General features: G+C 26.6%; 1 protein-coding gene and 1 long non-coding RNA gene across 3 annotated transcripts; both read right to left on the bottom strand.

Annotated features, from left to right (window-relative positions):
• Positions 1-2573: 2573 nt before the first annotated feature.
• On the bottom strand, positions 2574-3618 carry LOC112794437 (uncharacterized). Of its 2 annotated transcripts, none has more exons than XR_003198868.3 (3): positions 3494-3618; positions 2823-2956; positions 2574-2716 (listed from the first exon to the last, which is right to left on the bottom strand). It is a non-coding gene; the product is annotated as an uncharacterized lncRNA (long non-coding RNA). The 2 variants fall into 2 exon arrangements; XR_011880812.1 differs by having other exon boundaries at positions 2823-2962.
• A 1632-nt stretch (positions 3619-5250) lies between these two features.
• Positions 5251-10034, bottom strand: LOC112797477 (wax ester synthase/diacylglycerol acyltransferase 4). Its single transcript, XM_025840435.2, has 5 exons — positions 9847-10034; positions 8595-9161; positions 7130-7483; positions 6534-6671; positions 5251-5631 (listed from the first exon to the last, which is right to left on the bottom strand). The coding sequence occupies exons 1-5, from the start codon at positions 10015-10017 to the stop codon at positions 5488-5490; spliced, it is 1374 nt and encodes a 457-aa protein (XP_025696220.1). The 5' UTR covers positions 10018-10034; the 3' UTR covers positions 5251-5487.
• Positions 10035-13395: the final 3361 nt, after the last annotated feature.

Raw genomic sequence — 13395 nt, forward strand, 5'->3', positions numbered from 1 at the left:
CATACGTTGAGTCTGGGAGTTCATTTGCTTAGGTGTCGTCACTAGAAATTTTTAGAATTATATTTATTAATTATAAATTATTATTTGCTTAGGTTGTTATTTTCAAATTTTAAGTTTGGGTTGTTTTACTTAGGTTGTTATTTTTTAAATTTTAAATTATTTTATTTGTTTGGGTTATTTTACTTAGGTTTTTATTTTTTAAATTTCAAATTATTTTATTTAAGTTGTTATTTCTTAAATTTTAGATTGTTGTTCTTAGATTATTATTTTTTAATTTTAAGTTATGAATCAACTATAAAAGTATAAGTCATGAGAGATATAAAGTACCACGATTTAAAGTACATCAATCTCTTTCTTTACATATATCCAAAATCTCACTACTTATTCCAATGGCTGGAATTCACAAAATTACAGACATCAGTCCTACAATCGACAATTTGTGTGTACGTATAGAGTGATACGGCTATGGACACTACCAAGTTACGGAAATTCTCCATTGTCATACGGAAATTACCAGGCGTACTGATGTGCACAGAATCGTCAAGTATCCCACAATATGGATTTAAGTTTGTGAGTTTTGACACTTTGGATGCTCTTGGATATGATTGCACGTATGTATTTAGTTAGTAAGTTTGTTATTTTAGAAAAGTATAATTTATTTATAAATTTATTTGTTTTATTGATAATTTCGGTTGTGTTTTTTTTTTAACAAATTTATTGACAATAATTTTTTTTTATTTTAAATCATTTCAGATGTTGTTGGATATCTTGCTGAAATTGGGAGTAAGAGAACTCTTGAAAAGAATGACAAATCTACCAAGTACATTATTATTGAATTAAAGATTGATGATGGATAATTATATATTTATTTTTATAAATATAAAATTTTTTATAATCTCATCTTTTTAAATTATTATTTTAATTTATTTTATTATAAATATTTTTATTAATATTATTAATAAGTAACAAATGTATCTTAACTAACATTAAGCTTCGTTATAATTTTTTGGATTCAAAGGCATCGTTTTTAAACGTCTACGTATTTAAATTTTTTGAAAAAATCGCTTCGGATTAATTTTGAAAAAAAAAGTATTCAAATTTAAAAAAAATTAATAAAAAGCATTCTTTTCGTGGTTTGTTTCTTACAAATTTAAAATAATTAATTATTTGATGTTATTTTATTGGTAATTACTTTTTGAGTTATAATTATTTTTGTTTATTTTGTTATAAAAAAATATATTTAACATTAAACATTCTATTTGATATAGAAAAATAATAGAGTGTGCACTTTTTGGCAACTATGCACATGAATTAAATGCTTTTTTGGAATCCGGCAATAAGAATGGAGCTGTTGTCGTCTTTCAATTTATTAGAGTGAAGTTATATAACGGTAATATTTATCCATAATTTATTAACAATATATTTTTATATGTGAGCTTTTACTTATTTTTTATGTGAATTTTTACTCATTTTGTATTAAATTAAATTTTTCAGAAAAGATTATTTTATAAAATTTTATGTATGGCACAAAGATGTTCTTCAATCTTAAAGATGTAAATGTCATCTAATTTAAAAATAGGTGAGTATATTTTTTTAAAAAAATTCTTTAGTTTCATAATATGTGTGTTATCTAACATAGTTTTTTTTTTGATTTATTTATCTAACTTTGTAAGATTTGAAGAACCTAAGGGTAACATCGGTAGAATTCAAAATGAGGCTGCATTCTTAAAATTTTAGCAAGGACTTCACAGTTCAGAATAAGCATCTATGGGAAAGTAGTTGATGTCATCCATGATACTTTGCATATCAAACACACACACGTCCCAGATAAATAACACTAAGAAAATGTGCACAAAAAAATTAATTTAAAAGAATAAGTAGAATTTTTACATTAGTACAACAGAAATTATTGAAAAAACTTTTAGATTGTCAAAATAATAACCATCTTAATAAATTAGCAAAATTGTAGAACCAAAAATCATATATTTACCTCTTGGACAATAACACATTAATAACCACCTAAAAAAAAGACTTCTAGTGTTACTGGAGCAACTCCAGTCATAATAGGTTAGAGTTTAAGCTTTGCTAAAATCAAATTTCAAACTCAAAAAGTTTCAAATTCTATAGTCGCTTATTAAAGTGAACCAAAATACAAAAAATATTTAATAAATTTTTTGGATTTCATGTCATTTATCATATTTATTCAGATTTTGATACAAAAACAACTCAAGATTGATTTTGATCCCACAATTAATTTGTTTATATTAAATGTTAAAGTGGTGACAAAAAAAATCTTTATGGACAAATAAAGCGTTAAAGTTTGTAATACATTTATTAAATTAAAATTAAGTTTTAGTACTTGTAAATTTAACAACTACCTTTAATACACTTTTTTAGCTAAACTCTTAAAATATTTTTAAACCAAAAGAAAAAAGTTTTTACAGAAATTGAATCTTAAAAAAAATCATGCTTTAGACAATTGCCAAAATTTTGTTTAACAAAAAAAGGAATTACATAATTATACTTAAAATAATCATCTTGTCATAATTTAAAGTGTGACAACTAATTTGGCATTAGCAGAATCACCTTGCTTCTTAATCTGTAAAACATGTGATGCTGGATTTCCTCCTGAGAGCACACCACCAGCAGCCATTATCCCCAAAGCAATGACTCCATGCAGCACATACTCCATTCCCTATAGAGAGAACACATGATCCTGAAAATTCACAGATTCATGGTGGCGTTTTTTTGCTGAAAGTTTGTTTAACATAAACACAACATAAATATAAGAGGATATTTCCTTAATATAAGAGAAAACTGACCTGCGGATATTCCTGAGGAAAGAAATAACAGCCTGTGGAATAAGCATTTTCTCTTCTCTATTTTCAGCATAATAATCCAAGTAGTTTCGTTGAAGTTCTATAACAGGCCTAAGAATTGTCTAAACCAAATGTAACTGCAGCTTCAAAAAAATACGACAGAGTGAAGCTTAGAAATGATTCCACAATGGCACGAAAAATCCCAACTAAAGCAAGGTACTTTACTAAGAAATAAATATAAACATATAAATGAAACACAGTATCACACTCAAGTGCATTTGCAGTACTCATACTGCACCAATGACACCCCATCTAAAAGTAATCATGGGAAAAGAAAAATAAACTCAAAACAAAACAAAAAAACAAAAAAAAAATATTGTCCCCAACCATAAAGTGATGATATATTGTCTCCATAAGAAGGAATTATATTAGAAGACTAATTTTGATTTTACTAACAAAGGACAAAAGAAATCAAAATACCAATAATATCACACTATCACAAAATTAATGTAATCTAATACTATATGCATTTAGATTTGGAATTCAATCTTGAATTGAGACAATGCATAAAGCACAAGTCAAGAGGGGGCAAAAAAGATTATTTTCTTTTAAAAAAATAAGTAAAAAAGAACATCTTCCCAAAATATATATAGCATAGAAAAAACCAAAATTACCTGCATAAATTTTAGGAAGAAAATCTTATAATTAAATTATGCACACTATGCACTAAGTTTCCACATAGTGATGGCTGCCTATAGAAGCATCGAAACTGCAAAAAAGAAAATGAAAGAGCTTAATTATTTTTCTTTTTCTTTTTTTTTTCACTCAGTCCAGTTAAAACATCACTAATGAACATAGATTTTCATGCCATTTTGCATATACACAAAAATGGTAACACTGAAACACTAAATCACATCTCTTACAATCACACAACAGACAATTAACACCAAAAAAAAAGAAATTAAAACAAATAATAACTTTGAGCAATTAGAATTGGTTCCTGGAAATAAACAATGTCGACTATCTACTAAGAAAAAAATAAAGCAAATCTTCTACGGCCGCCAATATAATTATGGATGAAATGACATGAAAAAAGTGGTGGAATTATTAGAACAATAGAACACGCCACTCTTTGTATCCTTTGTTACCAAATAAGATTGAACAATGAATTACAGATGGTCAAGTATTAATTAATTTACGAAACGTTTAATGTCAGAAATTAAAAGTTAGACCAAAGATTGGTCTTGATGTCCAATAGTCTCATCTATTATTTATGAATTGTTAAAGAAAAGGAAAAACATCAAATTCAAATGACAAATGTCAATTTAAAGAGTGTTAATGCCACCATAAAATGCTTTCAGGAAGGCAAAGAAATCAATTTAAAGAGCGCCGGCAGCTGAGTTTAGATGATGAGAAGAGTCAGAAGATGAGAAAACCAAGAGGGAAGAGTCGAAGAGGTTCTGTGACTTCAAATTAGGGTTTTTCCAATTTTAAATCCTAATTCGGATCCGGATATTTATATTGGTTAAATAATTTGGATTAAAAAATCAAACTATAAAATTGATATAATTTGGTTTGAATTTTTTTTGTTTAAAATTAATTTTTTTTAAATTGTTTGATTTGGAGGCTAAGATCATCTTGATTTTTGTCATCTTAAATTACACTAACCTGTTCTGCGATTAAATAATATCATGCTTACACCAGACGTTTTATAACTTAAATGAAGAAATGTTAGTGTAATTTAACATTTTTATTATGAATTGACAAGTGTAGTATCACTTGATTTATGTCATAATTCTTCTTGAAAGATTACAGAAGGGCTCACAGTTGAGGGTATATTGGAGACATGGATCAAATTGAAGCCTATTGTGATGGAAGAATGGGATGAGAATAGAGATGAACTGATAGATCTTTTTAGAAAGGTCAGAGATGATTGGTTGCAGAATGATTTCTCTGGTTGGATGGGAGCAAACAGGTAGTTCAATTAAGGGAATGTCTTAAATGTGCCGAGTTAAACTTAGTATTCAATTCACTAAGATGATCTAACAGTATAGATTTAATAGAAGTTATCTGTCAGTACTGTCCAGAATTATGTTAAGATCTTAAGATATGATGCATGTATATTCGTATTATTCGATACACCAAACAAAAACAACTGAGATTTGATTTTCGGATTTTAGAAAAAAAGTTTGCGTGATTGTGTTTTTGACTTTTGAACTCTTGTTTATTGGTGATTGTGTTTTATACCTATAGATTCTATCTTGGTACTGCTGATGCACTAAGATTTGCAAGCTCAAAAAAGAAAACTAATGATAAATGCTAGCTACAACAAGCTGAAAAAATGAAACGAACTGAAAATCAATTACTCATCTAGAATATATATATATATATATATATATATATAAAAGATGATGGAATGCAACAGATGAAAGAAGTGAAATTTCCTTTTATATATCAAATATTTATATATTAAGAAAAAACACTAGTAAAATAACCTTGTGGTCCAAACCTAGGTATCCTTTTTATTCTTTCCTTAAAGTACTTTGACACATAGAAAATCTCTTTGTGAATAATCATATATATAGCATCACACACACAGACACATGTGTGTGTGATTAATTGATTATTGAGTCTCTCTAATTAAGGCTTGGTGCTTCTTATAGGAATACTACACATTTTCTGCTTCATGAAGTATTTCCTCAAAGGCTTTGTTGAGGTTCCAAACAAGTTTTCGCTCATCTATGAACCCTTCTTCTGTTGCAAGTGTCACTCTTAACATCCCCATATAGCTCAAAATTGTCACTACAAGACTCTGCAAAAATAATAACATTTTTCAGGGCATGCATATATAAGATTATTTTATTTGTTATCTTGATACAATTTATTTATAAAATGGGTTGGATAAGGTTTTCCTTTATTACAATGATGCATTATTATATTATTTTATAAGTTATATAATTAGCTAAAATAATAAATTATAAAAAAATTTTAAATGCTCCTAAAATATCGATATTATTCTAATAATTTTAATTATTGATTTTAATTAATATATATTATATATTTTTTTTATAATTGAGATTAATGACTAAAAAGAGTAAAAATATTAAGGGCTTGTTTGGGTGAGTTTCTAAGAAAATATTTTTTTTCGAGTTATTTTTTTTAAAAGATCTTATGAAAAAATAAAAGTAATTTTATGTTTGGATATCTCATACAAAAATGTCTTTTTATCTATCAATTATGTTTGGGTATAACGATATAAAAGTACTTTTTTATTTATTTATTACATAAAAAATATATTTTTTTTAAAAGAAAAAGATCTTTTAAAAAAAAATAAATTACACCTTCTTAAAAAAGATGTTTTTTTTTTATTTTTCTAGTACTTTTACTTTTACAAATAAAAATTTACCAAACACAGTAAAAAATAAAAAAATATATTTTTACATTGAAAATTTTTTTCTTTTAATCAAAATAATAATGCCCAAACAAATACTAAAAGATCGATATTTTAGAAATACCTGAAAATTTTCTTAATCGATATGTGAACCGACATGTCTCTTTTTAAATCAAACAGTATTATATGACATATCTAGATATTATTATTTAACTTAAGGAGAGATCACTATATAAATTTACTATTTTGTCAATTTTCATATAATTAATTAAGATTTCATTGTTATTTGATAGAGAGGAAGAAAGTTAGTATATATAAGTTACCTGAGGCAAACCACAGAGTGTAAAGAAGAGATCCTTTATGGGATGATTAGCCAAAGCCATTTGCTCCATTGGTCCAACCATGTTGGAAATCAATAAGCTTGAATTTCTTAGTGTCCTATGTATATTTTTAGACACTTCCTGTAACATTATATTATCACGACAAATTAATTAAAATGATGGAGCAACATGGTCATTAATTTGGTTAGGTAGGTCATTTCATAAATCTATTATTGAACTAGCTAGTATATATATAAATATAAAATCCATTAGAAAAAATAAGAACATTTATTTTATTGCATGTGATTCAATCTAAATGTGTGATAGATAATAACTTAAAAGTAATGTTACAGAATTATTTCTTTTCAGTTAATATTAATAATTTTTTTAATTATTATATTTATCTTAAATTATAAATTCTAAATTATAAATTCTATTTTTTTTCAAAAAATAAAAAAAATTTACAATTTAAAAATTAATTGACTAAAACTTAGTTCTTTATATTTTTTCATAACTTAGTTATAAACTTCAATAATAATATATAAGATTTTAGGGTCATCAAATTTAATATATTTTAAAAAAAAAAAAGTTAAGCTTACCTCTGAGCCTTTTAACTTATGTTCCATCCGAAGAAGCTTTTCGGTTAGAATAGTAGCAAAAGAATTCTTCTTCCTCTTGATAGAATTGTGTGCTTTCTTAACAAATTGGAGTGGGTTTGAAATTGGGTAGTCTTGTAATGTTGGCACTGAAACATGCATATAAGAAATATGGTTTCCCCAAACACCCTTTGCATTAGTCTTTAGCATATCTTGCACTGTGTGATAATCTTTAACATTCCTTGTGTTCACTATTGCCATTGCTGTTGATTTCATTTTTCCTGATTTATAATCCGTATCTTGCATGTATAATCGAATCCCGTAGAAGATTATTCCAGTAATCACATCATTTATAGTCTGCAATAATAATAATATTATGTCAAACAAAAAAATCAATTAAATTCTTTATAATCATTATAAATACAAAAATAATTTTCAAACCGCCGCCTTTAACTATGTTGAATTAGCTAGTATTTTTATGTTGACCTATATATATTAGTGTGTTTGACAAATTTCAGTAAAAGTAAAAGTACTAAAAAAAAAATATCTTTTTTTGATAAACTACAATTTACATTTTTTTTTTAATTTTTACATAATAAATAAATAAAAAATACTTTTATTTTATTTTATCCAAATATAATTGATAAATAAAAATATTTTTTTATATGAAATATCTAATCATAAAATCACTTTTACTTTTATAAAAGATCTTTTAAAAAAATATCATAAAAAATAAAAAATAACGCCTAAATAAACTTATAATATTCTACTAAAAAATAACTTTTTATAAACTAACATTTCAATTCTAGCCAACTTTTTTTGAAATTATATTTTCATCCTTATAGTTATGATCTTCCTTCTCGTCTCGTCAATTCTCATCTCTAAATTCTAAATTTTATATTCTAAATTTTAAATATTAAATTTTAAATAATTTAAATTTTAAATTTTAAATCTTCTAAAACAATAAAAGTTAAAAAAATTTAACACTAGAAAAATTGTCCCATAAAATATTTGTTTCCTATATATTAATTTTCTAAAATAAATCATCCATGCATGCATTAATTAATAACCACCTAATATGTTGCATTCCCATCTATCTACCCAAACATTAGATTTACTATATGGTGGGTACTCCCATGAAGATATTATAATTGTCTTCATGTGATGATTTTTCTTTTTGACCCTTAGATGATGGAGTGTAGGGTTAGATTTTGATATGTTATAAAAGTGTTGTTTTTATTTGAAGTGTGGCCAAATCAATAAATCACACTTTTATACAAAGCATCTTCATAAAAAGATGTTTTTTGCATCTTCATTTGAGTAGCTCCCTTACTATATATGTTAGAAGGGAAGCTAATAAGAAACCCTATATAGATCTCACAGAAAGAAAAAAGAAAATCTGAATATTTAAGAAAAACAAAATAAATAATTAGGAAAAGGAATTAATATAATAATTAACCATCCTTACCACTCCAAGTTTAGATTTAATCTCTTTGATTTGATGAATAGAAAATGAGATATGTGATATGGTAGTTGGTAGAAACTCCACTCCTTCAACATTAGACCTTATTGGTGTCTCATCATCTTCCAAAAAAGTGCTTTTCATCACACTCCATCCAAAATCAACAATGGAATTGAAAGTGATAGAGAAAAGCTTAGGCAATATCTTAAGTAAGAACAATTTGTTACTATTATTAGACGATGATGATGACTTTGATGGAAATAATAATGGGAGTGAAGGATCATCATGTCTTTGAAGGGAAGAAAGAAGGAGGCCCATGATAGTGTAACCATCTCCAATTGCATGGTGGAATTTGAAGATTAGGGTTCCGGCAGCATTTTTTGTTGGGTATTTGATTATATGAGCTTCCCATAATGGCTTGTTTTTTGGAAACTTCTCCATTGCTATGCCTGATAAGTACTCACCATATTGCTTCTCCATTGATATGGCATCACTAAACTTTGGCTCAATTACATGTTCTTCAAATTTTACCTCAACTTTTTTCCATCTCTTCACTCCTTTTTCGTCAACAACCTATGTGTACTCAAACAAGGTTAGATAAATTTTGTTTGTACAATGAATGATAGAATATTCTAAAATTATTATTTTTTCTTAAAAATAAACAATCAATAAAGATCTAATTATAAATTTTTATCTAGTATAAAGACTTAATTATAGATTTTTAAATTATAAGAATCTAATAAAAAAATTAGTGAAATTATAAAAATTAATAGTAATTAAATTAACTTTTTTAAAAATTAATTTTGAAAGATGGTTATAAATCCATAAAAAAATACACTAGTGTTAGGGGCCAGCAGAATTTATAATGTTTAGCCATCATCAATATTTTTAATGGTGTAAGATTAATCATTTTTCTTTTGATGGTTAAGTACTGACCAGATTTTAACAAAAGTGCTGGCCCTAAACTTTTTCAAAAAATTATTGTGAGATGACAAGCATAAAATATGAACATATTATATGATCAATAAAATTTATCATTTTTATTAACAAAAATATTTTTATACTGAATTTTAAATTTTGATAATACAAAAATAAAATATTAACACAAAATATTAACTAATATTAGTAAAAAAAATAGCCCCTATATAACATTTGTCATATATATATATATATATATATACTTGAAATTATGCTCATCAATAATTGTACGAAACTTTGAGTTGTGTGTATGTATATTTGAGTGTAAGAGAGAGCTGACCATTATGGAGGTGAAGCGAGGAATGGATTGAAAAGCATCTCTAACAAGAGACACAATTGGCAAATTATGAATTGGAACTTGAAATTCTAAGACACCAATAATGCATAAACTCAGAAAATCGCTCTCCAAAAATTGTCCCGTTGGACTCACTGGCTCTCTCAAATCCTCCATATGATAATATTCTTACTACTTTCTTCTTCTCATGACTTTCTTCAGAAGAGTAGTCTATATATACTATTAATGAGATTTTCTTTTAATCAATTTTAAAAAAATACTATTATATTTTATTTATGCTCTCTAGCTAACTATCTCTTTATTATCCTCCACACCTATATATCCCTGTGAATTGAATAATTGCAACAGTAACAGACTAGTTGGTGCGTCGGCTTATTATATTAGGAACAGAAAAATACTGGAGGAGAATTATTTATTATTTTTTTATTCTGTAATTAATTAATAATATTTAAAAATATAAATTAAAAATATGTTATTAAATTATTAAATTAATAAAATTAAATTAATAATTAAAAATATTAACTAAAAATAATAAATTATATTTGTTTTAGAAATTTTTTTTACCAATATTTAAAATTACTATTAAAATATTTTAGTTGAATCGGAAATTTATTTAGTGATCATTTATGAGCACGTGAATATTCACAGATACCTCAGAGGAAGCAGGTTATGCTCCATAATCCATATACTTGCATGCAAAATTAAATACGTGGTTTTATTATATTATTATTCGTCCCAAAAGTGACCAGATTATTTACTTTTTATGAATTCAACAATGGGACTCAATTATTTCTAACGTTAATCTTATAGTGACTACATATACGAGTATATTTTGTTTGAAGATAAAATATATTTTTTGTTTCTGAAAAATTTTATAAAAATTTTAAAAATATCTCTAAATTTTATTTTATTTAATTTTATCTTAAAATTTTTAATTTATATCAAATATATTTCTAGCAGCTAATTTTTTAAAAAATTTAGAACCAATTCAACGGTAATTACATGAGAACAACCTTTAACAAAAGCAAATCAAACATAATTATCATGCATTATTTTTAAATTAGTTCTAATTTTTTTGAAAAATTAGTCATCAGGAGTATATTTGATACAAATCGAAAATTTTTAGAACAAAATTGAAATAAAATAGAACTTAGGAGTATTTTTAAAATTTTTGTCAAATTTCGAGGACAAAAAATATACTTTACTATTTTTTATAATACTAGTAACTTAGTCAAATATTTTAAATTATATTATAATTTTTACGTATTATTTTTATACAAAAATAATTTTATATTATGTAAATGATCATTTATATATTTATATATAATATTTAACTTTAAACTATTTAAAATGAATTTTAATTTTGTAGGACAAACTATATTGAAATATTTCATAAGCTAGATTAATGTGACAGTTTTGTGAAAAATGGCACCAATGGATGTGTTCCAACCCTTTGCAAGATTAATTTATAGTAGTTGGGCAGTAGGCTAGTAGATTTGTACCCATTTATTACGTGCAGAACCTGATTATATATGCATCATGGGTAGAGCAATTCAAAATGAATTAAAAAATAAATCATAAATACATGTCTGATATTTGAGATGCATGTTTTATATATCGATCTGAAAATTAAAAAAAACAACACTAAGCTCGTAAGGTGCATGGATTATCTGTTAGGAATGGAATAATTTTGCCTTGAGACTTAGGGATTGTGATAGTCAAAGTATGTGGCAGAATCTTTATTGCGTAGGGATGGGCTTCCGCTTTCAATCATGTGCATGTATATGGGTTTTACACTTTTACCTATCACTACATGGGAGACAGGAATTAATGATGGTTTTTTAGGGTTTTGTGGCGGTTTTAGCAAAAATGATTACCACCTGCTTAAGGATCGCTACCTTTAAGTTGCGGATATTAGGATTTGTGGTGGTTACCAGCAATTATTAGCATAGCCATCACTAATTAATAAATTGATTTGTGGCGGTTTAGAGCTGCCGCAATTTAGTGCATTTTTTAAAAAATTAGAAGTTTAGTACCGCCACAATCCATTATGTGAAGTTAAAAAGGAAGAATACTAGAGAATCATTACTAAACTAAAAGAATTAAGTTATGACTAAAAATGATAGTAAAAAATAATAAATTCTGATGACTTCTACCATTTTTTATTAAAAAATTATGAAAATTATGCAATTCAATTTGCACCCTTTTTTTTTTCTCATGCCCATGATTGATCAAATTTAACATATTTGCATTAGAAAATAGACTTAATATTATTAATATACATTCTGTGAAATTAACTAGTTAAAGAAGATAACATAATTAATAATCAATAATTGACTGTAGAGTAAAGTATTATTTTTGTTCTCAACATTTAGGATAAGTCTCAAATTTGTTTATAACGTTTTAATCGTCTTATTTATTTTCCTAACATTTTAAAATCATATTAATGTTATCCTACTGTTAATTCTACCATTAACTCTATTAAAAATATTTTTAAAAATACTTTTAACAATAAAAAACCTCTCTCAACTCTTTATTCTATCTGCGAAGTTTTGAACACTTAGCAGAAAAAAAACCCTTTCTCCTCTCTCTTGCACTCCACCCCGCACCATCACCATACAAAATATACACCTCATTGGTGAAGCAGCACCAATCGCGAACCCCAAATCACAAACTCTCATCTTCTTTCTAGTTTTCCAATCGCGTTCTCTGAAAGTGCGTTTATAACTCGATGAAACTGGCGCTGCCACTCCCTCTCTGGAGAACAGTTTCTCGAACACTGTCATGTGGCAGAGGACGCAAAAGTTCATCATCAAGGAGAATAATAAGAAGACCAAGAACAAGAAAAACAAAAGATTTGGAGGATCTAGTAGGGACTAAATTTTCAGTAAAAGTATTGGTGCTGAGCTTCCTCTTTAGAGGATTGGAAGAAGGAGGTCGTGGGGGCAAGGGATTCTTCAATTTGGCTAGCAAGAGTTGCTGGGCTTGGGTTTGGGGAGCTATGCGGCAGAAGCGTCTCTTAGGGTTATGCTTTTGGACAATGATCGAATGTTCTTGCAACGACCTCTTTTGATCCATGTCATGATGCCTTCGTCTTTGGCATTAACAAAGACTGCTATGCAGAGGATTCACGTCGAAGTTCTTTGGTGGTGACAAAGATCTTTTTGGCATTCTTAAAGTGACAGCGTCCCCAAAAAAAAAAAGAATATTCTTGTCTACGTGTATTTTCCGTTAAAAAATTTTAACAAAATCGTAGGGGTGGGTGTTCATGGATCGGATCCGATATGCATACTGAATTTATCCGAATTCGATCCAAAAATTGTGGATATCGATCCGTTCCACAAGAACATCGGATCAGATTCGCAATGTCATTAGGTAGGATTGCGGATTTCATGTGGATATCCACGGATCCGTAAAAATAAATAAATAAGTAAATATTATTTTAATATTTTATTTCAACTAATAATTATCATATATGTTGTATTATTTTACTTTTATTATTTAAGAAAAGTATGTTTAATAATATTTTAAGAG

The sequence above is a fragment of the Arachis hypogaea genome, chromosome 4, assembly GCF_003086295.3.
Source record: "Arachis hypogaea cultivar Tifrunner chromosome 4, arahy.Tifrunner.gnm2.J5K5, whole genome shotgun sequence".
Lineage (NCBI taxonomy): Eukaryota > Viridiplantae > Streptophyta > Magnoliopsida > Fabales > Fabaceae > Arachis > Arachis hypogaea.

What these genes read in the sequence shown, in the direction of transcription:
- LOC112797477 (XM_025840435.2), bottom strand. Translation starts at nt 10,017, where the DNA reads ATGGAGGATTTGAGAGAGCCAGTGAGTCCAACGGGACAATTTTTGGAG. An exon ending in CTCGCTTCACCTCCATAATG is followed by an intron (nt 9,162 to 9,846) that starts GTCAGCTCTCTC and finishes GAGTACACATAG; the next exon opens with GTTGTTGACGAAAAAGGAGT. An exon ending in TTAAATCTAAACTTGGAGTG is followed by an intron (nt 7,484 to 8,594) that starts GTAAGGATGGTT and finishes TTATTATTGCAG; the next exon opens with ACTATAAATGATGTGATTAC.